Consider the following 24,762-nt stretch of genomic DNA (forward strand, 5'->3'; position numbering starts at 1 on the left):
ACCTTCGATTGTGCTGACTTGCTCTCAGATGCTTGCTTAATCAATTGCAGGTGCAGGAGAAACATACTCAAAAATTAACCAAAACACCTAACTCAGCCCTTTCTTGTCCTTTTTCTCTGCATGCATCAACCCATATACGTTAACTAGATGATGGGACTTGGAGTTCAGCACCCTCTGCGGTACCTTGCGACATACAATCCAGTTCTGCAAGTTCACAAGCTGCGTATCTCTCAGCCTTAGAGATGAATCCTAAAGTTCCCTTCCCTTTTAAGGTGCCATTCCATCAAAAGGCAGCAGCGATTGTTCTCGTGGTTCTCGCCACACATCACCATAATCCCCAAACTGTAAAATGGCTACGTTTGTATTAGCAGAGGGCGCAATTTTCCCGGTGTTTTTCACCCCTTCTCTTTCACCCCACTGTCCCTTGCATTAACAGAGCTGCTTACAGAGATTTGTCCTACTTTTCGCCATGCTGAAGCACAATTATCTGAAGTATCTTCACTTTAGCATATGGCTTTGGATTAATGGAAGCAGCTACATTTCGCCATGGTAACTAATATGGCTGTAGCTCAGCAGCAGAGTGCACAGATGGCAAGCAAGAGGTCTCATGTTCAACGTGACATCTCCAAGTAGGGCTGGAAAGGCTCCAGCCAAAAACTCTGGAGAGCCAGCGCCACTCAGCATTGCCAATGAGCTGACTTTGCACAGGCCTGGTGACCATTGGGCTGTGATAATGCAGAGGTGGGATTTTCCATTGCATTATGGAACACACTCCCTGAAATATGAGAGGCCCCAGCTTTTGAAGACGGAGGAAGTGCCTATTCACCGAGACCAGAGTTTCCCAAATTGAGATCTCCAGCTGTTTTTGGACTACAGTTCCCATTATCCCTGACCACTGGTCCTGATAGCTAGGTATGATGGGAGTTGCAGTCCAGAAACAGCTAGAGAGACCCAAGTTTGGGAAGCACTGACCTAGAAATTTCTAAGATTTCTCATCCCGAATCGCCTGTTTGCTGTATTGTCTTAATGTTGCTAATTTAATGTGCATCTTAATAGTGGATGCTTATATTTCAATGTTTGCACAACTTCTTATACTTTGTCGACCATGTGGCTGCTTTGCTTTGCACAAACCCCACAGCAGCATGGGTTCACAGCCACTGAAAAGTGACAGCCAGACCACTGTGTGGTTGCATGTCGAAAGGAATCAGTAGAATAAATCTTTGGCATTTGACTGGCTTACATTGGGCTCAATGGTCCTCTGTATTCATCCCGCTGCAGCTTCCAAAACCACCTGGGTGTGTCAGGAATTGGCTGGATGAGGAGGAGTGGTGGAAGCTGCCTGACCAAGACCCCCTCAGGGAAAGCACAGAGGGAGAGAATTTGGATCCTGGCTCCTGGTGGTGAGAAACTGGCCACAGCCCAGATGAGGGTAGGAGCTGGGAGGCAATGGAGGCTGAGAGCTTGAAGGATAATGAAGAGGAGGAAACAGGTAGGTGCCCAGACAGGAATCAGACTCAGGGGTGTAGGAAGATAGGGGCGGTAGGGGTGGGCCGCCCCGAGTGGCAGGCTCCAAGGGGCGCTATCGCAGGCGCCCGCCCCCATAACGCCCGCCCTGTCCCCGGAACATGTGCTACACCCCTCCGGGAGGCGCACCACGCCCCCGGAACGTGTGCCACGCCCCTCCGGGAGGCACACCGTGCCCCTGGGAGGCGTGCCAGAGCCCTCCAGGAGGCGCGCCCCTGATCCTGGAGCGCGCACCCCGCCCTCGCCCCCGGTGCCGGAGCATGAAGCTCCGCCACTGATCAGACTTCGCAGCTCCACCACAGAACCACCCAGACAGATTCTGTGCTGACAAGTCCCTGCTCCCAGAACAAGGCGTCTATTGCAGTGTTTCCCAACCAGTGTGCCTCCAGATGTTTTGGGACTACAACTCCCATCATTCCTGACCACTGGTCTTGCTAGCTAGGGATGATGGGAGTTGTAGTCCCAAAACATCTGGAGGCACACTGGTTGAGAAACACTGGTCTATTGCATGTTACTGAGCAGAGAGCCAGGCAGAAGCAAAGAGGGTTCCTTGGGGCACACCATTGACAGAGGGATGGGCCTGACACAGAGGGCTAAGGAGTGAAGGGGGAGCTACAAGCCAGTCCAGGCAACTGCTTCATTAGGACAGGAGCCACCCTTAGAAGTCTCCATGTGTTCTCTCTTCTGCTTCCTTTATAAACAAACTAACTCTAAGTTAGCCGGTGTTTCACGGACTTTCTCTGATCTGCAAACGACCTGTTCTCCTTGTCGGCTCCCTGACAATGTGTCAATTACATCATACAGTGGTACCTCGGTTTAAGAACAGCCCTGTTAAGAACTATTCAGTTTATGAACTCCGCAAAACCGTGTGTCCCAGTTTGTGAACTTTACCTCGGTCTAAGAACGGAAGCCAAATGGTGGAAGGGCATTGGTGGCGGGAGGCCTCATTAGGGAAAGCACGCCTTGGTTTAAGAATGGTTTCGGTTCCAGAACAGATTAAGTTCGTAAATCGAGGTACCACTGTATTAGCATTTTACCAAAGTGCTGCTCAGAGGCTTGTCGTATTATTTCTGTCTCCGCCACTTCTAAATACAGTGGAACCTCGGTTTATGAACACCTCGGTTTACGAATTTTCGGTTTACGAACGCCGTGGACCCATCTGGAACGGATTAATTCACTTTCCATTACTTTCAATGGGAAAGTTCGCTTCAGTTTATGAACAGACTTCTAGAACCAATTACACCCATGCTTCGGGTTAAGTACGCTTCAGGTTGAGTACTCCACGGACCCGTCTGGAACGGATTAATCCACTTTCCATTTCTTTCAATGGGAAAGTTCACTTCAGTTTATGAACGCTTCAGTTTAAGTACTCCGCGGACCGTCTGGAACAGATTAATCCACTTTCCATTACTTTCAATGGGAAAGTTCACTTCAGTTTATGAACGCTTCAGTTTATGAACAGACTTCTGGAACCAATTGTGTTCATAAACCGAGGTACCACTGTAGTCATTGTTATTCAGACCTCCAAACAAAAATACAAAAAACAGAGGCCCACCTGCTTGCACAGCTACCTCTATTCACTCTGTTTTGCTCCCTTGACACCTTTCTTTATAACCCCCCCTGCAATTTCTGTATTTTTTTGTTTTGTTTTATTCTTTAATTATCAAGAAGCACAAGTGGTTTGCTTTTTGCCCAGGGCAGCAAGAGCAATCGCTGCCCATTTCTGGTCAGTACTTAGAGGGAGCCACCATTGAACCTTGGCACATCGAGGTTTGGGATTTAGCAATACCGGAAAAGCTGATTCAAGAAGGCCTGATTGCTTAAGGGGCAAATTCAGCATGACACGGTTTCACAATACATGGTTTTCTTTTATTAAATTTCCAACAGGACACAAAGAGTTCAGAAAAAGTTCCTTTGCAGTACACATTTCTGTGGCGCGGGTAATGGACATGTATTTTTGCTCTGGTGGATACCTTGACAGGTTAACAGAGCATCTATACAAGAAGCATTTGGCCTGGGGTAAAGGCCAGGAGAAATATAATTGTTAGATGGTTGCGTCTCTCCCCACTTTACTTTGTATTATTTTATTTCCTTCTAAAGAAAAGGAAAATCTTTTTTTAAAAAAGAAACACACTATGTGATCATGCTGCTGTCTTTGCATGCTAATCCCACATCCCACACACTTGTTGAAATAACTCTGCAAACAGCACTCTTTACATCAACCAGAGGCAGAGGAAACCGCTCAGGCTCCTGGGGCGGGGTGGGGTGAGCTGCCCATAGGGGCAGGGTGCACTGTGGGGCCTCTGGAGTCTGCCTGCCTCCTCCCACTCAGCTGCCCTACAGCTGGGGGTGGACCATTGGGCAGTGTGGAGCCTGTGGGTGTCCAAGCCACTGCGTCTCTCCCAGGAGAGACGTGCGGCTTGGGTGCACTGCAGGCCCCGCAGTGAGTGCCGTCCGGCATTTTGTCACCCCCCTCAGTGGTGACTCCTGGGGCGGCCTGCACCCACTGCACCCCCCTTCCTCCGCCCCTGACATCAACACCAATAATCTTTTAATTTCTGCCCCTTGCTGCACGTCATGTACTGAGTATGTGTGCGTACATGTAAGTAAGCATCTGAGCCGAGAGAAAAATGAGGATGCTGTCGGATGGATAACTACGGAACGTCTCTTACCTCCGTCACAGCAAAGCTTCTTTTCCCGCACGGTACAACCTTGTACCACTTGTCATGCAAGACATCCATGAAGCCGTGGGACTTATACTGGCTTATCAGCTCAGAAATATTTGAGGTTAGTGGAGAGTTTGGAGGAAGGCCAATACCATACCCTATGGAAAGATAAAACGCAGTGCAATTAGAGAGGCACAAACTTGGAAGACATCTCACGAGGTCACCCTTGTCCATTGTTTTGCCATGATGACCAAAACAATAATACCCACATTTTCCTGAGTACTCTTCAGCTTGCTTACGCATTCCTTGAACAGTGGATGTTGCCAGATGATGTCCAAACTGAATTAGGACAAATCCAATTTAAAATCCAGTGTCTATCCAAGGGTCTCCTGAGAACGATTGAATGGCTGCATAGCTGAACGTGGGTTGCTGTTTTTCTTATTAAGAAAAAACCCTTCCCCAGATCATTAATTAAGGTTTTATTTGTCTATTAGTAGATTCATTTTGGCAATAAAGTCCAATAACAGATGCTGGTTAGCCAATCATCATACCTTCAAAATGGCAACAAATTTGCACCCCCCACTTTCTCAAACCAGCTATGGGGGGGGGGGGAAGCATAACTTATTTGTCCTTCCTGATCCACTCCAAACAGATAATATGCAAAGGATATTAACCCTAACCCTAATCTACCTTGTAGTACCCCCACCCCCACCCCACCCCTCGTGTTCCACGGAACAATGTGTTAAAATATAAATATAAAATATAAAGCAGAGCAGCCACAAATATAAATGTTAACAAATATATGCATATGTATTTACTCAGTTCCCTAGAAAGCTGTGTGGTGCTTGGGATATAGTTTTGTGACTGGCGAACAATCAACACAATTCTATACCTCCCCCATCGTGGACCCTCAGTTCTAAACACACTATAATTCTATTATGCGAAATAGGTCGCTTGAAGAGGAAATGTCTCCATCATCCAATAGTACGAGGGATTTCCACCCTCATTTGCTTTGTTCGATTTTGTTGGTCCTTGTCAACCGACCAAAATCAAGGATCTCTCTGTGAGCCACAGGAATAAGTGATAGATGTTGGCAAATGTGGAGGCTTTTCAAGGTCAAATAAGTAATAATGAGGTAACCCAAATGGGGAGCTCATCAGATATTGAAGCTATTTCCACCAGAGCAGCCACAATCTCCTCTAGTACTACTTCAGATTGTGTTGTGATTTGCAGCCAATACATCTGTTATTGTGCACAAATTTGAATGTGTGCGGGCATGCACTTACACCCACACACCATGTGGATTCGTTGTCATCCCCCCCCCCCCGGTGTATACACAACACAAGTTCATTTGTCTCTTCATCTACTGACATGCTGGATACAGACAAGGAAAATGCTGTCATAATGACTGATGGGGGTGTTTGTAGAGGGTTCGTATAAACCTCTGCTTCCTTTGCATCTAGAGACATTTTGAACCTCGGATCCTCGACAGCGTGGGTTCTGTTCCCCCCACTCCATCACAGCCCCAAAGTGTAGCACTTTGCTTTTTCCTGCTTTTTTGTTCACATATCTTGGAACAGAGGCGACGGCTTGCTCCAAAGATTGGGGCAGCGTTGCATGCGTGACATGCGATGTGGCATCACGATGGTTGGGAGGAGGCAGGAGCAGAGCTGAACCCAGTGCCAGAAGCTCCTCCTCTCTGGTGCTCGGCCTCCTCCTCCTCCTGCCATGGGGGGGGGGGCGCCTCCCCACCAAAGAATATTGGGGGGGGGGAGCAAATTAGTCCAGCCCTTAGGAGATGGCGCCCTTGTCTTGCAGAGGGCAATGGGGAGTATTTGGAGTGGAATCTTGACCCAGCTCCTTCTCTCATCAGAAACCAGCCATTGTGAATCATGCCTGCTTCCATCCTCTCAGCCCCACTGCAGATTCTATTCCTTGGTCACACTAAAGTGTGACAGAGTGCGGGGAACTACTGCAATGCGCTCTACGTGGGGCTACCTTTGAAGGTGACCCATAAACGACAACTAATCCAGAATGCGGCAGCTAGACTGGTGACTGGGAGTGGCCGCCGAGACCACATAACACCGGTCCTGAAAGACCAACATTGGCTCCCAGTACATTTCCAGGCACAATTCAAAGTGTTGGTGCTGACCTTTAAAGCCCCTAAATGGCCTCCGCCCAGTATACCTGAAGGAGCATCTCCACCCCCATTGTTCTGCCCGAATACTGAGGTCCAGCTCTGAGGGCCTTCTGCCAGTTCCCTCACTGTGAGAAGCGAAGTTACAGGGAGCCAGGCAGAGGGCCTTCTCGGTAGTGGCACCCGCCCTGTGGTATGCCCTCCCACCAGATGTCAAGGAAATAAACAACTCTCCGACCTTTAGAAGACATCTGAAGGCAGCCCTGTTTTGGGAAGTTTTTAATATCTGATGTTTTATTGTATTTTTAATATTTTGTTGGAAGGCGTCCAGAGTGGCTGGGGAAACCCAGCCAGACGGGCAGGGTATAAATAAATTATTATTATTATTATTATTATTATTATTATTATTATTATTATGGGGCAGAATATTGGAAACTTTCTAGTCAGGTGTAGATCTGTATGTATGTATGTATGTATGTATGTATGTATGTATGTATGTGGAGGGGGATGTTTGTGGTTTGCATTGTCATAAACTGGATGTACAATAAGCATGCTATATTGCTTCCCACTAACTATGCACAGTGAGTCGTGCATCTAAATGCCAGCTCGTAGTTTAAACAATCCTTTGTATGGAGGGGTGGGGGAGAAATAAGGCTGGCTGGGGTCATTGAGAGTTGTAGTCCAAAACAATGCATGGTGCCAGGTTGATGAAGGCTGGTATTGATAGATGTAGGGGTATGTTTATGTGTGTGTCTGGTAAGAAATTAAAAAAGGACATGTCTTTTGCGTACCACAGTTAGTTCACTGTCGCAACACCTCTAAGTGCACAGAGAAAAGCAGCAGGTTCAGACTAGTAAAACAGAAGAAGAAGCAAAAAGCTTTTATGCCCATTAAGTGGGTGAATTCACAAACAACTCTGCAAGTTGCCAGCGGGAGATTGCTAATTGCTTGTATAATCACCCTTTTTAGCACATGCAAATTCATGACTATTTGCGGCAGAAGAGTAGCCCACAAAGCCATAAGCACAAAGCCAAGAAGCAGCAGGAGGTCGGCAGCCCCACTGCCATGTTATACAACTAGGAAATTAGGTGACGTTGTAGTGTGTGTGTGTATATATATTTATATATATGGGTATATACACATGAAACTATATTTAGCTGGTTGAGCTGGCCTGCTCTAGGGGCTTGCCCGTTCTAATCAGCTAAACACACATAGGCGGGAGGGAAAAGCCGGGCTACCGAAAATTTCAAGTCCAGTTCTAGAGAGAGGCAGGCAGGAAACTCAAAGAAGGCTCAAAGAAAGAGAACTGCATGTTCAGGTCGTGTGCACTTGGATTTGGCAACTACAGAAGCACCAGGAGAGTGAAAAAAAGGCCCAAAGGAGTGGAAGAAACACACCAGTTTCAATATGCAAGCCAATTTCTGGATTGCATCTCTTTGTCACACTACAGCGTGACCAAAAACCTGAATGCTGAGCAGACCTACGGTTGATTCGAGAGCTGCACTAACATTCTATAAGCTGTCCTGCAGGCTAACAGTACACGCATTCTCTGAGTGTTGATCCTTATGTCACCAAAACAACACCATCAACAACAGACAATAGGAAGGTGCAGGGAGCATGGGTGAGGAATCCCAAGGTTGGCAAAAAGCAAAAAAACAACAACCCACAAACCCTTGGTTTTTTGGGGGGTGGGTGGGTGGGGAACCCCTTAGGTAGGAAATTGCAAAACAGTTAAATGAGGACATGCTCCATGGCCACAAAACACTGGATAGTTCAAATACATAGACCCTCTAAGTGTCCCTATTTTCCAGAGATAGTCCTGGATTTATAGAAGCCACCCCAGTTTCTGATTAGACCCCAGAATGTCCCACTTTTCCTTGGGACGTCCTTATTTTCATTGGAGAAATGGAGGGTGTGGAGTTATGCGACCCATGAGCCAAGGAGATATACAACCTTTAGAAGACACCAGGAGGCAGCCTTGTATAGAAAAGGTGGTGTTTTTTTTATAAATACAGTAATGTTTAATGTTTTATTATATTTTTGTTTATGTTGGAAGCCACTGGGTTGGGGCAACCCAGCCAGATGGGTGAGGTATAATAATAATAATAATAATAATAATAATAATAATAATAATAATAATAATAATAATAACATCCCTCTTTTCATCAGAGAAATGTTGGAGGGTATGTAACATTTTTGCTTTTATCTGTGGGGGAAAATGGAGGGCAAGTTAGTGGTGCTGAGAGCCTGTGACTGCTGCATGCAAGCCATGAATCTAAAGGACATTTAAAACACACCCCAGGATTCTTTGGGTTATCAAATGTGTGGTGTGTTTGCAGCCAAGGGCTTGGGGACCTTTGACTCTGCAGATGCCATCGATCTACAACTCCTCTCATCTGGCCATGCTGAATGCAGCTGATAACATTTCCCCAGCCCTGGCTTAAGCCTTACAAAATGAGCTTTCAAGGGATTCGGTAATCTGAGACAGCAGCTACCATGTCATTATTCATCCACAGCAACGGAGAGTTTAAAATGGCTTTTCAAACTGGCCTTTCTTCAAAATGGCAGTGCTCGAGTTCTCGATAGTATCGAGCAGTATCGAGTGCTCGATAGAACCACTCGACTTCTCATGGTTTCATAGCACATCAAGTGCCGGAAATTGTGCTTGGTCCAGCACAGAGGTCAGTGGGTGTGGAGTTAGATAGATTGCCGCAGAAAGCGGGGGACAGGAAGCGGGAAAAGGGCCTCCATCTCTTCCAGCTTGGATCATCCTTCCCAGGAGAGTGAAGAAGCCCAAAGTCTAACGGCTCCTAATATGGTCCATGGTGGTTATGTAAGTGCTGCTGGTCCTTCAAGGCGTTCTTTTGAGTTTCCTTCATGTCAACCTCAAGGGAGTACAGCGGTGGGAGAGGCAGAGGAAGAAAGCCCATGACACCTTTGGTAAAGGCTGTTCACCAACTGGAGCACTCGCAGGCCAGTGTTCCCCAGTTGTCAGTGTTTATACTACATTTTTAAAGATTTGTCTTGAGACCGTCTTTAAACATCTTTTGTTGACCACCAGCATTATGCTTTTCATTTTTAAGTTCGGAATAGAAACTCGATCTCAGGAGAAACGTGCTAAGAGGAAGGCACGCTTGGCAAATCCACACCGTGATCAACTCCTGCCTGGAAACCAATGTCCGCCCTGTGGAAGGACGTGTAGATCTAGAATTGGCCTCCTCAGTCACTTACGGACCCATTGTTAAAATCGTGTTTATGGCAGACAATCTTACTCAGCTACGAGTGATCGCCATAGAAGAAGAAAGAAAAGAAGAAGAAGAGGAAGAAAATGAGCCACTTAACTCAACCACCCGTTTGGTTGAAAATTCAAGACGTCTGTTTGAAAGTGGTATTGGGGGAACCCAATTTCGGGTGCAGTTGTGCACCAAAAGCACCAGTGAAACCAGGACTCTTAAGTTGTGAACGACTGGAACATTAGCGAGCACCTTCAGTTGCAATCCTGTACCACACACACATTTACTTGGAGTAAATCCAATTGAACTCACCGAGACTTCTGAGTAGACATGTGTAGGATTGAGCTGTTTTGTCACTTAATGCCCAAACAGACAAAACCCCAAAACCTGATTATAAAAGGAAGTGAGATGTACTGGAAATGATGGAAGTGATTGATGTTGTGATAAATATCGGTGACGGTTATGGATGGCAGGCAGCCTGAAATAATTCCAGAGAGGAAAACATACAACAGCAGCAGAATCTCATATCTAATCAGAAGCAATCCCCGTTGAGTTCAATGGAACTTACTCCCAGGTAAGTGAGTTCAGGATTTCAGCCAAGATGGCTTTGGCTTGCACTCTGAAATTTAATGATATTTTAAAATTTGATCCATTCAATTCAATGGGTCTGTTCTGAGTTTGCAGCCCTTTGATTTCAAAGGCTGAATTGACTCATTACACAGCCCCAAGACTTACTGATTTTCATGCTGCATCCTGGGCTGTCACTTTTTTATTTACTTGTATTTAAAACTTTAAAGGATTGCTATTCTTGTACTGTTTTTAATACTGAAATGTTTTGAATTTTATTATTGTAAGTTGTCTGGTGGGCTTGTGTAAAAGAGAGAGAATCACAGAATTGTAGAGTTGAAAGGGACCACGAGGGTCATCTAGTCCAACCCTTTGCAATGCAGGGATCTTTTGCCCAATGTGGGGATCAAACAGCCAACCCTGGGATTAAGAGTCTCATGTTCTACTGTTAGGCTTCAGGGAATTGGCTTCCTCCCCTGTGGCCGTAAATGAGCAGATCAACAAAAGGAAATTCTTACCAGTTTGTTTCTTTAATAAACACAGCTAAGGATAAAATAAAGCATCTAACCAGAATGGTGGTGCTCCCAATTAAGGTCTCTCCCCTCTCCATCCCTTTTAATCCATGTCACTCCCACATTTTGTAATCTGAGCTTGTACCCTCTTTTCTTTCTGTTCTGAAACTTTCTGAGCTCTCTGGGACTTTGGGGAAGTGGGGTGGATACTATCCAGAGACTGTGAATCTGTTAACTCTCCCTCTTCTAGTGTTTCTTCTGCTAGCTATTCCCCATCCTGTATTTCCCAGCTTCTGCCTTCTGAACTATGCCCCTCTGCAAACCACCATTCCAAATCTATACTGTCCTCCTGCTCCTGGGAAGATTCAGGATCAGGATCTGGATAAGGGGCAGTGGGTGGCTCCCACCATTCTTCCTCAGTGCAGCCCTCCTCAGCACGGTCCCTGACACTGACTGAGCTACACCAGTTACCTGGATGTATGTATAAGTAATAAAGAATATCTGAGTGCTTATACGCACTTGTAGAAATATTTCCACAAATATTTCATACCTTCAATAGCAAATGGTTTCCCCACTGTTAAAAGTTTGCAGTCGGCATCTATTGACACTTCATAGTCCAGGAGCGCTTTGTCCATGATGAAGGCATCTAGTTTTTCTGGATCATGCCTGTAAATCAAAGCATAAAACCACCACCACCGAGAAAGATCACTTGATAAGGAACAAGAAGCTATTCCGCTGTACTCATCTGCAGAGGCCTTATTGTTTCTGGATGGAAATTCTGGATCTATTTTAGCTAATCCCCAGGAATCCTTTAACATAAACACTGTACAAAATCAAACAGAAATCTAATTTATAAGTCAATAAACACAAGTGCTTGATGCTGATGTCAGAACACATAGTAGTCAATCGATTTATTTATCTGAATTTTTTTTGTCTTAAAAAACCCCACACCTCTCTAAGAATTGAAATCAAGTTGGTTTATAAATGCTTAACATGAATTTTATCTAAGAATATCATGAAAAAATAACCAGAGATTATTCTTATTTTAAAGGAAATGGGTATTTTTTAATAATAATAATAATAATAATAATAATAATAATAATAATAATAATAATAATAATAGGTTGTCTGGAAGGATTCCCTAAATAAAAATGATTTGATGGGTCCTGAAGGCTAAAAATATATTGGCCACAACACACCTGCAGTTAAAAATTTCAGAGGGAAATATTTAAAGGCATGTATAATTCATTACAATTGATGGAGCTTGCAAGTACTTAACTTTGACTTTGAGTTCATAGAGCATTGCACAGACTTCTCTGGTGGTTTAGCTTAGATGGTTTTTAGTAATCTCTGCCAATTTACACAGGCTAAGCATTGAGGTGGAACTGATCCAAACAGTGGCAATTAAGTCAATCTATAGGAAACCTACCAGATCCCAAAGGTCCACCTCGAGATACAATATCTTTATGTGAAATTGCAATGTGCACTTACTTCAGGTATTCCACTCCATCGGGAGTTGCAGGCACGTTGAATCTTTTCATGTACTCATGCATGTCTGGAAAGCTTTGCTTGAAATAATCTTCCGCGCTGCTTTCTCGCACAGTTCCAAAGCGAAACCCTTGTGAAGGGTGGTGCAGCTAAGGAAAAACACAAAGTAATATGTATTATGTCCAGGGCAGCTGTCCACCAGCTCTATCTGGTACGCAGGCTGAGACCCTACGTACCAGCGTGGTGCATGCTCTGGTTATCTCCTGCTTGGACTACTGCAACGCGCTCTACGTGGGGCTACCTTTGAAGGTGACCAGGAAACTGCAACTAATCCAGAATGCGGCAGCTAGACTGGTGACTGGGAGCGGCCGCTGAGACCACATAACACCAGTCTTGAAGACCTAGATTGGCTCCCAGTACATTTCCGAGCACAATTCAAACTGTTGGTGCTGACCTTTAAAGCCCCTAAATGGCCTCCGCCCAGTATACCAGAAGGAGCGTCTTCCACCCCCATTGTTCTGCCCGGATACTGAGGTCCAGCTCTGAGGGCCTTCTGCCGGTTCCCTCACTGTGAGAAGCGAAGTTACAGGGAACCAGGCAGAGGGCCTTCTTGGTAGTGGCACCCGCCCTGTGGAACGCTCTCTTAATAATAAATATTATTATTATTATTATTATTATTATTATTATTATTATTATTATTTCATTAATGGGTGAGGAATCTTTGGCCTTTATTATGCTGTTGGATACCAACTCCCACCAGCCCTAGCTAATAGTAGTAGTAGTAGTAGTAGTAGTAATAATAATAATAATAATAATAATAATAATAATAATAATAATAAATTTTATTTATACCCCGCCCCCCAGCCAAAACCGGGCTCAGGGCGGCTAGTGTGTCAATGATGGAATGATGGATCCTGTAGTCATAGAATCATATTATCATAGAATTTTAAAGTTGGATGGACCCATGAGGGTCATGTAGTCCAACCCCCTGCAATGCAGGCAACTTTAGCCCAAACCCATAACTCTACAATTAAGTGTCTCATATTCTACCTACTTGGCCCATAAACATCTGTAGGCACCCCAGGTACCTCAACATCATTTAGTTCATCTAGCTTCTCAGGCCTTTGAGCATCTCAGCCACATTAGCAGATGAAGATCACAACTTCTGTGCTTAGGGAATTAAGTGCTTAGAGCCTTCAGATGTCTGTGATAACTGTCTGAGTTGTGTGCTGGGCTGCACAGTCACTGTGGGAGCACTCTCCTGATCTAGGATTCCAACATCCTCCCAATTGAGAGAACCGTATGCTTACGCTTTGCATTCCGTTCTCTTCCTTCTACATTTTATTTATTTATTAAATTTATTTCTTGCCCTTCCTCCCAAAAAGAGCCCAGGACACTAAATGATAAAACAACGGAAGTATCTAAAAACAATTTCATTACAGTTGCAGACCGTTTTGCGGAGGTGTTTTTTTTTTTTAAAAAAAATCCACCTTGGAGGTAAGCCTGGAGACAGGCACTCACTTTGAAATTCGCTCCTCGCCCTGCCGCTCCTTGCCTTGCGGATTACTGCTGCCCCTTATTGCTGTATGCTGACGATGCTGTGATACTCTTGTTCTCTAGAATCGGGCTTAAGGAGGGCACTTAAGATTTTTGCTTTGTATTGTAAATCTAACCTGTTTGCAGACCGTTTTTTGCGGAGGTTTTTTATTTTTTATTTTAAAATCCACCTTGGAGGTAAGCCTGGAGACAGGCACTCACTTTGAAAGCTCAGCCAATACTCAGGACTCAGCTATACAGATGCAAATAAAATGCTTTAAGTGTGTTGTACTGTGGGTTAAACCACTGAGACTAGGGCTTGCTGATCAGAAGATCAGCAGTTCGAATCCCTGTGACGGGGTGAGCTCCCGTTGCTTGGTCCCAGCTCCTGCCAACCTACGGTAGCAGTTCGAAAGCACATCAAAATGCAAGTAGATAAATAGGAACCGCTACAGCGGAAAGGTAAACGGTGTTTCCATGTGCTGCTCTGGTTTGCCTTTTAAGGTGCATTATAAAAATGTGACACTAGGTGGCGATGGTGAGCTATGGAAAAATCAATGTATTTTTTTAAAAAAAAATTAAAAAAGGATTTTCACAGCGTTTTTTTTTTTAAAAAAATGTGTCTAGATTCTACCTCAATCAACATATTGTTTCAACTGAGGATCCAGATCAGAGTCAGCTTCTTTTATAGGAACAGCTGCAAACTTTGGGTATCATCTATCCTCTGTTCAGCAGGTAGCTGCAATACCATTCTCTGTCCATCTACAGTGGTGGTGCTAAAATACAGCAGAGACCAGATGCGCTATCATCTGGCAAGTTTATACTATGGCACAGAATATAAAGTATCTGGAGTTCACAATGCCAGAATTCCCCATTCAAACCCCCACAGATAACTGCCCTTAACATTGCATCAAACTGAATGACGAAACACCAGTTCAAAGAATAACATATTATTTTAAATCTATATTACGCCTAATTTTCCTACAGTTAACAAAAGAAAGCCACAGTCTTTTAGAATGTGCAGTATCCCCCCATCCTCTCATACAATTCAACCAATTTTCAGAATTAAAATACAGAAGGTGCCAATATATATGCACCCCAATATACTGTATTGTTGTATGTCATTTCCCCATATGTCTTCACTTTCCTGCACACTTTCCCCTTAATATATGCAATTTTGTGAATAGGGTTTTGTTGGAGAATTGCATTGCAAAATTCAAAAAAGTGTGAACTTCTAAAGATAGCTGTGTTTTAATTCGCATATTATTTCAGAAAGTGTGAATTGTATAGATTCCAAATGTCCCCTTTCTCCAAATTTTAAATCGAATTACACATGCGAAATTTAAAATGGAATTGTGTGACTGTAAAATTTTGCAACAATATTCCATGTTTTTGAGTACTTCAGACTTGATGCAATCTCTTGATAGTTTCCTCAAGCATAAAATATGAATCTCAGCTGTCAAATGCTACAGACCATTGCACATTAGATACCAAATACCATTACAGGCCAACCATCAAATTTAAGAAGGTATGAAATACTGTTGCATACCAACATATCAATGCTTCAGTTGCAACACATGGGAAAAAAGACTGAATTTTATTTCAAACTACTGAATGCACTGATCAAATATTGTAATAAAATATCAAATAGGGAAATTAAATACTTTCATATTTCAGGTACAAGTATCACTTGTTCAGCAAATGTTCAGCAAACATTTGAATATTCAGAGAATATGGTGAACTTCCAATACAAACACTTGTAGAGGAGAATTGAGAGAATATGTTTTGTGAGCAAATTCATTTCCACAAGAACTCTGTTCTGTAGCCAAAGTCCCTCAGGGGAAATGAGACTGATTTTGGAGACCAGGCATAATTCTCTACAGAGCCACTTCACATTTTGTCATCTTTTCTCCATGTTTTTTGATCATAAATAAGACTTAGGGAAAAGCTTGTGAGGAGAATGTTTAAGTCTCCTTCTCCTTAATGCTCAATGTCCTTTATTCACTTTAGTGCCATTTGGAAAATAGACCTGTGCCTTCATCAGGCTGGTTGTGCACCTACTTCAGTCTTTTCACTATGCTTGCAGTCCTTATTACATCAAAACACCTCTGCTGCTCCTTAACTGAGTGACATGATTCCTGAGTTTCAGATACTTAACAAGTCTTTGAAGGACACTTCATGTCCAAAGTCCTTTTTGGCAGCCTAATCCAGCCTGCTGGTTGGTTTGATCTGGCTACCTGTGGGTAAAATCCTTAAAAATCCTGGGGTAAAATCCTAAAAAAAACCTCAACAACTTCAACCCTTAAAAAAAGCTCAAAAACTTCAATCCTAAAAAAAAGGCAACAACTTTGGTTGGCCCTTTCGTTGGCCCTCATGGCCCTTCACTTCATCAAATCTGGCCCTCTTTGCAAAAAGTTTGGACACCACATAACCACTCGCTAGTCAAAGAGCTCACAACTGTATTGTGAACAAGACTATTTGAAAACTGAGTATGTATGCCTCTCCCTGGCATAGTTAATTTTCCTCTTTATCAGTTATGGTGTTTGTCAAATCAAGGTAACAGAATTGCCCGGCAAACCTAAAGAGACTCAAATATATTTCCAATTTATGCTGACCCCTCTGCTGTTCTGTTCTGCTTGTCTGCCATGACCCCAATACACACCCTCCTATTTTCCAGGGGCAGTCCCGGAATTACAGAAGGCATTCCGGTGTTTGATTTAATCCCAGAATACCTCAGTTCCCCCTTCTTCTTCCCCTCCATGTCTCAGAGTACCACTAAAAGTGGGGTTGTGAAGATGCAAAAATGGAGTCCTGCTTAAATTGAAAATAAAATAAAATTCCTGTACTAAATGAAGGAAATTGTGATGCTGGCATATGAAGCCTTTGCTATAATTTTGAAGGAAAACGTCACCAAGACACTTTAAATTCTTTAACTGCAATGCTTCACCAGCCAGCCATTTTTTTAAAAAGAAAATGCGTGAAGTCTTTATTCCTTTATTGTAAATGGAGCGTTACGCTGCAAGCCTTTATATGTCTACTCAGACGTAAGTCACACTGTATTCAATGGTGCTTACTCCCAGGTAACTGGGTAAAGACTGAAGTCTTACACTGCTATCCTAAGCATTTTTATACAGAACTAAGTCCCACTGAGTTCATTCTCACAGTTTCTTCTTCTTCTTCTTCTTCTTCTTCTTCTTCTTCTTCTTCTTCTTCTTCTTCTTCTTCTTCTTCTTCTTCTTCTTCTTCTTCTTCTTCTCCTCCTCCTCCTCCTCCTCCTCCTCCTCCTCCTCCTCCTCCTCCTCCTCCTCCTCCTCCTCCTCCTCCTCCTCCTCCCTTACTACTATTACTATTATACCTTTTTCCTGGCAGGGGCCCAAAGCAGCTTACAGCTGGATTTTTATTTCATTGCATTTATCTATGTAAGGTGTTGTATGTGATCCCTTCCCTCACACAACAATCTTTCTTTACAACAATCCTGTGAGGTAGGATTGGCAAAGATCTTGTAACTGGCTCAAGGTGACAGATTTATATGTGTACAATATGTCTATGTGTCTGGCAAGATCTAACACAGAAGAAGCTTCCTGATGTAGAATAGAAACGTCTCTCTTTTTATTGGAGAAATGTTGGAGGGTATGATCTAAAGGCACCTCTGCAGCTTTAGATAACAGAAATGCATCCCAGAAATAAGCTATTTCCCCATTTAATTTGCAGTTGAGCCAAACAGAAAGTTGAATAATTGCCCCATAAACGCAGCGGGGGGGGGGGCAATAGCTGGCATCCATGCTTTATTGGGGGACGTACAGCGCACTCTCTCACACGCTTGGCAAAGGCTGCTTTCATTGCAGTCATGTGCTCACTGATTCACTCCGATTAAATCGCTCTGAACTAAAAGGCTGCAGATTCATCTCCAGCTCTGTGACACAGCCGGTCTTGCAAAAATGCAGATAGCGTGCCCAAGGCTGCTGTAAAAGTCAGCGACATTAGCACGCACGGCTGTCAGGATTGGAGGCCTGGGCTAGTCCAGAAATCACTTTTCCTAGCATCTGTAGCAGAGCTCCTTCCAAGCAGTAATCCAAATGGGTCCTTGCTTTAAAATTTGATCTTGTTTTTGCCTCAGGGATTTCTGAGGTCCGGTTCTTAATAGCTTTGTTGTTGCCACCTGGAACGCCACTGCACGAGGAAAGATATATGTGACAGTTTTACCACACCACTGCACCTGATGCCGTAATATATATATACATACACACATACACACACACACACACACACACACACACTGCTGTGTGGGATGATACAGAATTTTGGGGATGACATGTAGCCAGAGGTTTATAAGAGGCCCTTGCAGATGTGGTGATTTTCATCACTCCAAGGCTATCTCTTGCAACCATACAGGGCCGGCCCTAAGGCAAGGCTGGGTGGCGCAATGCACCTGGGCACCAGGCCGCCAGGGGGTGCCGGGGCACCAGGGGGCGCCACACTGCGCCCAGGGCAGCCATGCTGCACCCGCCAGACAGCCCGGCCGCCCTCCCGCTCTCCTTGCCTCCCTCCCTCCCTCCTGCCGCGGGTTATATTCCTGGCCTGAGCCTGGCGGGTCGGGGGCATGAGGAGGACAAGAGGCCGGGTGCTGCACGGCACCGCCCCCCCAGCAGAGGCCTCCGCCCCGAAGGACAACCAGGCAGCCTGGCCCACCCGCTGCGGCGCCCCTGAGCCTGGCCCACCCTCAGCGCCCGCCCCGCCCACGCCATGTCCCTTCTCTGTGTCCACGGTGAGGTGGGGGGCGGCGGCGGAGGGACCTTTGCGCCACAGCACTCGATGTGGTTAAGATGGGCCTGCAACCATAGAGGCTTCTTCTCAAAAGAAAGATTTACAACGTGTGATGCTGCTTCCACAGGGCTGTCAGGAAATTGGCTCTTGACTATGAGGGCAATTGGAAATGGGATTGATGGGTTGTGACTCTGAAAGACAAGGCCCTACTCTCCCAAAATGGCTGAGACCCCCCCGCCCCGAACTAAGAATTGGTATTGAAAAAAAGACTGCTGTTGTAGTCAAGGGTAATTTACATTATAAGTAACGTACATTATAATATACGGTTGTCATATTTCTAGAAGTAAAATACAGGACACAAAGCTTTTTTGAGGGGAAAATCAAAGTTGTTGAGCATTTTGGGGGAAGAGCTTTGCCATAGAATAAGTAGCTCAGTGGGACGCGGGTGGCGCTGTGGTGCAAACTGAGCCTTGGGCTTGCCGATCGGAAGGTCGGCGGTTCGAATCTCTGTGACGAGGTGAGCTCCCATTGTTCGGTCCCAGCTCCTGCAGTCCCAGAACCTAGCAGTTTGAAAGCACATCAAAAGTGCAAGTAGATAAATACTCAGGTGGGAAGGTAAACGGCGTTTCCATGTGCTGTTCTGGTTTCGCCAGAAGCGCTTAGTCATGCTGGCCACATGACTCGGAAAAACTGTCTGTGGACAAATGTCAGCTTCCTCGGACATGAAAGCGAGATGAGCGCTGCAATCCCAAAGTTGTTCATGACTGGACTTAACTGTCAGGGGTCCTTTACCTTTACCTTTTAAGTAGCTCAGCAGCTGAACTCAAGCCTTTTTTCCAGGGTGTGAGGAGGAGAGGGAAGAGAATCCTGTTTGAAATCCCAGAGGGCAGCTGCAGGACAGTGTAGCTCAGGGGTAGGCAACCTAAGGCCCGGGGGCCAGATACGGCCCATTCGCCTTCTCAATCCGACTCACGGATGGTCTGGGAATCATCGTGTTTTTACAGGAGTAGAATGTGTCCTTTTATTTAAAACTAGCTGACCCGGCCATGCGTTGCTGTGGTTCTTTCCTGTGATCCCCCCCCGTCTCGGTCCATGACGTATCCTGCCCCTCCTCCCTGCACCCCAGCTCATCGGACGGGGGGGGGTCATATGGGCCACTTGGTGCGGGCCTCCGAATCCAAAGGGGGCCTTGGTCAGCATATTCACAATCAGTAAAATGAAAAAAGTAACAAAAGGGTTAAAAACAGGGTCACATTATCTACCTGGCCCCGGCCTCTGTCTGGCCCTGCAAGGGCCTGGCAACAGAAGGCACGTTCTGAAGCACCCAAGTTGTTCAGTTCCATAAAAAACCCAGGAAGTGGCAAGGGGAAGGTAGGGGATTGTAAATCCGGGGGGGGGGGGGGATGGGGCACTGCAAATATCTGAGGACTTAAACTGGGGAGAGAAAGTGCATGGTTTTTTTTTTTAAAAAAAAAAGACGTAGAGGGTTGCATTCAGTCGTAGTATATGTGAAATGGAGGGTAATAGCCCCCCTTCAGATCCCCCTGAGCCTCAGAGTCCCCCTGAGTCGAGGTGAGATACTGTGGAGAGGGCAGGTTTCATCCCTGTGTCTCCCCCCACCCTGTTCTGTACCATTACGTATCCCTGCCTTCTATTCATTGGGCCTTATTGCTGGAAAAGGCCTGTTTTCAGTTGAAACAAAATAAAAATATTCCTTCCAGGAGCACCTTAAAGACCAACTAAGGTGCTGCTGGAAGGAATTTTTTAATTTTGTTTTGACTACGTCAGACGTTGTGACTAATCCCTGTGACTGCCCCCACATGTCCCGATCCATGATCTATTCTGTTTGTCCCCCCCCCCTCTCCGTGACCAGCGTATCTCATGACATTTTGAAGGATGGTATTTATTTTTGTCTTGTGGTTATTTGGTGGGGGATTTTTTTTGAGGGGTAGTGGTGCTAAATTTTAAAGTAAAACCCCCTTGCCGTGCCTCCAAGTGTGTTGCTGTGGGTTAACCCCCCCCCCGGGCCTAGTGGGGGCCTGGCAGCCTGACAGGAGCCTAGGGGTCTGATAATGGCCGCCTTGGTGGTTTCAGTTGCTTGGTTGATGATGTCATTTGGTTTGTGGGTGTGGCTTAGATTTCACAGGAAGCGGGGGTAGAGGAGGGTATAACACCACTTGAGGGCGCTGTTTGACTTGGTGGAAAACCAGGTCTATACCTGCCCATGTGTGTGATTTGAGGGATTTTTGTCCCCAACAACGCTGGGGGAGTGGCCTGGATCGTTGTGTCAAAATTTCAGGACGATCGGTCAAGCGGTTATGGAGAAAAGTGGAACACGCAGTTTCACGATTTTTACATTTTTATATATATAGATGCATCTCTGGGTTATTTGTGGGGCATAGGAATTCATTCATCATCATCCCCCCCCCAAATATAGTCCAGTCCAGCCCACCACATGGTCTGAGGGATGGTGGACCGGCCCACAGCTGAAAAAGGTTGCTGACCCCTGGTGTAGCTGGTCCTCAACTCTGTGCAAGGCAGCGTGGATGGCGCTGCTGTCCTTAAGAGGCAGGTCCTGAAGTCTGAGGCTCATCGCTATAGGATTTGTTGATCCAAAGAGCTCCCAGTGCCCTCCTAATCCTTCTTGACAGTTCCTGGATGTACATCACCATCATCTGTCAGATTACATCTTTACACAGAGAATGGCAGGAGATGACAAAGAGCAATTTCACTTTTAACATTTTAGGGCCAAATTTGTTGAGGGGTGGAAATGCATGTCGCATGAGCTGGGGTATGTGTTAGATGCTATTTATTGAAGGGTTTCTTTTTGGGGTGGTGTGGGGTGGTAGAATGGCTAACGATCCAGATTGGTGGAGGAGGATTTAGCCCTGTCCTCCCTTGCTGCAGCTGGTTAGAGCTTGGTGCTGATGATGCCAAGGTTGCAAGTTCGATCCCCATATGGGGCAGCTGCATATTCCTGCATTGCAAGGGGTTGGACTAGATGATCCTCGGGGTCCCTTCCAATGCTACAATCCTATGATTCTATGAAGCTGCTTGTTTGCCTGGGGAGCAAATTCCCCACTGGGGCCAATGACGGATTTCCCCCCCAAAGCAAATCCCAGCTTGAGAGGTGAAATTTTCTCCAGGAGCAGAGCTAGGGTTAAGTCCCCACCCCACCCCCTGAGAACTCCATCATTATCAGCTACCACCCTTGCAGTGATGCCATTTGCATTAAAAAATATAAAATAAAAAACTGTATGTGGTTTGACCCGCAGAAAAAAACCCCTGCTTTTCGATGTTCTATCATACTGTACCAAGAATACACAGTGTTTCGTGTGAGTTTTATACCAGTGATTTCTTCACTGAAAATTAACTGGTCTGCCTGTAGCCATCAGTGACCTTAGACTGCTCCACCATTGACAGTGGAAGTCGCTATGCTTGACATACTGGTCTTGCAGTAGTGGGATTTGCAACTAGCTCATCAGATGCAAAAGATCTAACCTGATTAAAGTAGGACTCTGTTATGGCCGCTTTGCAATGCTGGCAATTTGCTGCTAATGTAATAAGGTTTTGGATTCTGGAAGCAGTTACCTAACACACACATACACACACAAAACCCCAACTCCCTTTCAAAACAACAGTGACGGCTAATGGGTCTTACTTGGTGCTCCTTCCCTTTTTAATTCTTCAGAGTGCAAACGTAAAGCCCATTTGCCATGCTTCAGTGCTTTTGATCTTTATCTGAATTTAGATTGCCTTTTTTTTTGCTGCCACTGTTCTAGTTCATACACAGTTTAATTGCCAGGAGATTCCATTTTTAGAAACACACAGAGAAGGGCGGGAGAAATGTCAGGGTGCTAGGCTGGTGGCTGCCTGATCCCAATCAACATCTGGAAGCCCTCCCACGCAGGATCCCCAAGGCCTGTGACCTATGCTGGAACAGATGTGGGGAACCATTGGCCCTCCATATGCTGCCGAACTACAACTCCCATCAGCCCCAGCAATCATGGCCAATGGCCAGGGATGATGGGAGCTGGAGATCAGCAACATCTGGAAGCCCACCAATTTCTCAATCCTGTTCTCTGACTTGATCCATTTAAATGAATGGAAATAACTAACTTAGGTCTATTCATTTCACTGGGTTTTAGTCTGGGGGAAAAGCTAATAGAACACAACCCTTTCTATCACATTCTCTTATCTGTCCCTCACTATCTGGAAAAAGATGAAGAGACATCATAAAATGCAAACACTATATTATAAAATAAAGTACATAGTCAATCATGTACTGAATTTCATGCACTCCTGATTGCTCATTATATTCAAATGTTTCTTTTAAATTACCCCACCACCATCATCATTAGTCTTCTGAGTTTCAGAGCCCAGTATCAGGGCAGACTTGGGTGATATCAGTGAGGACAAAAAATTGCCCCCCCCCAAATATTTCCTATTTTCATGCTCTCCTCCCCTTTGCCTTCCATTCTGCACATTTTCTCAAGTGCACTACGTCATAGTTGTGGCAACTCAATTTCCTCTCTGACTTGGGCCTAACTTTGAGTATGTACCAGTATAAATATAGGTATCATCATCATCATCATCATCATCATCATCATCATCATGCACCCCCTTGGCTTGGCTCTCTGTGCGGGGGAACCACCCTCACTGCCGAAAATCGGGCACTGTTAGCATTGCAGGGTAGCAAATTCTCAACTCCCATATAGCCATTAGTGTCCTTGGATGGAATGAACAAGCTTTACAAATTTTGCTTGGTATTTAATGTATGGCCTGAAAACCACAGAGGAATACTGTTACATACATGGATGAAGATCTGCATTTCCCTCCCAGAGCTACAATTCCTTAGAATGATCGAACAATCAATCCCTCTTCACAGGAAAAATCTGAGAATGGTTGCTCTCTGTAGAGGATAGGAGTTTCCTAAGAGCTCTTAACAGACTAAAGCTCCCAGGATTCTTTGGGGGCAGCCATGACGGGTTAAAGTTGTCTCATGGTGCTTTCAGTGTGTGGTGTGATTGGGCCTAGGACTGAGGAGACCTGCCTATGGAGTTGAACACAAGGCGTTGGGCTAGTCTCTCACCTGAGCCTAGCTTACAAGGAGGGATGTGGGTGGCGCTGTGGTCTAAACCACTGAGCCTCTTGGGCTTGCTGATCGGAAGGTCGGTGGTTCAAATCCCCGTGACGGGGTGAGCTCCTGTTGCTCTGTCCCAGCTCCTGCCAACCTAGCAGTTCAAAAGCACACCAGTGCAAGGAGATAAATAGGTACCACTATGGTGGGAAGGTAAACGGTGTTTCCGTGCTCTCTGGTTTCTGGTGTCCCATTGCGCCAGAAGCAGTTTAGTCCTGCTGGCCACAGGACCCGGAAAGCTGTCTCTGGACAAACACCGGCTCCCTTGGCCTGAAAAGCGAGATGAGCACCACAACCTCATAGTCACCTTTGACTGGACTTAACCACCCAGGGGTCCTTTACCTTTACCTTTACCTTTACCTTACCTTACAGGGCTATTGAAAAATGACTGTACATTGCTCTAAGCTCCTTGGAGGAAAAGGAAGGGAGTTTAATTTGTTAAATAAATAAACAAATAAACAAACAAACAACATGTACTTTAAATGTCTGGCAGGAAGAAATGAACAAGAGCTTTTATCCTGCATGGAGAAGTAAAGGTAAAGGTAAAGGGACCCCTGACCATTAGGTCCAGTCGGAGACGACTCTGGGGTTGCGGCGCTCATCTCACTTTACTGGCTGAGGGAGCCAGCATTTGTCCACAGACAGCTTCCGGGTCATGTGACCAGCATGACTAAGCTGCTTCTGGCGAACCAGAGCAGTGCACGGAAAAGCCGTTTACCTTCCCTCCAGAGCGGTACCTATTTATCTACTTGTACTTTGATGTGCTTTTGAACTGCTATATGGCAGGAGCTGGGACCAAGCAAATGAGAGCTCACCCCATCGCGGGGATTTGAACCGCCGACCTTCTGATCGGCAAGCCCTAGGCTCTGTGGTTTGGACCATAGTAGTGATGAGCAAACTCCACCTGTTGATATCTGCCTCCTTGGCACTTGTTAAAGAGATGGGGGACTTGTGAAACACCCTTTAAGACTCTTAGCCCCTGTGGTGGTGTGACTGATGAGTTCTTCAGCTACCACAGGATGCCTTCTTATCGTGCATTTTGATAGGGAGATAGACAGTTATGTTTCCATCTGACCCTGCTTATTTCTTGTACCCTGGCAATGGCGACTTTGGATGGGAAAGTTCTTAATCTCCTTTTTTTCCGGGGCAGAAAGTCTGTTTAATATTTCAGCGCAGACTGCCGGCTCGCTTGAGA

At 45.3% G+C, this 24,762-nt stretch overlaps 1 protein-coding gene across 1 annotated transcript in view; it reads right to left on the minus strand.

Annotated features, from left to right (window-relative positions):
- The window catches only part of GRIN3A (glutamate ionotropic receptor NMDA type subunit 3A), a 101,609-nt gene that overhangs the window by 20,431 nt on the left and 56,416 nt on the right, over positions 1-24,762 (minus strand). Inside the window, exons 4-6 of the mRNA XM_035141027.2 lie at positions 12,131-12,276; positions 11,190-11,305; positions 4,197-4,348 (exon numbers count right to left, since the gene is read on the minus strand). Coding sequence (XP_034996918.2) covers positions 4,197-4,348; positions 11,190-11,305; positions 12,131-12,276 — 414 coding nt within the window. The remainder of the gene's footprint in view (positions 1-4,196; positions 4,349-11,189; positions 11,306-12,130; positions 12,277-24,762) is intronic.

Source organism: Zootoca vivipara, chromosome 16 (assembly GCF_963506605.1).
Source record: "Zootoca vivipara chromosome 16, rZooViv1.1, whole genome shotgun sequence".
Lineage (NCBI taxonomy): Eukaryota > Metazoa > Chordata > Lepidosauria > Squamata > Lacertidae > Zootoca > Zootoca vivipara.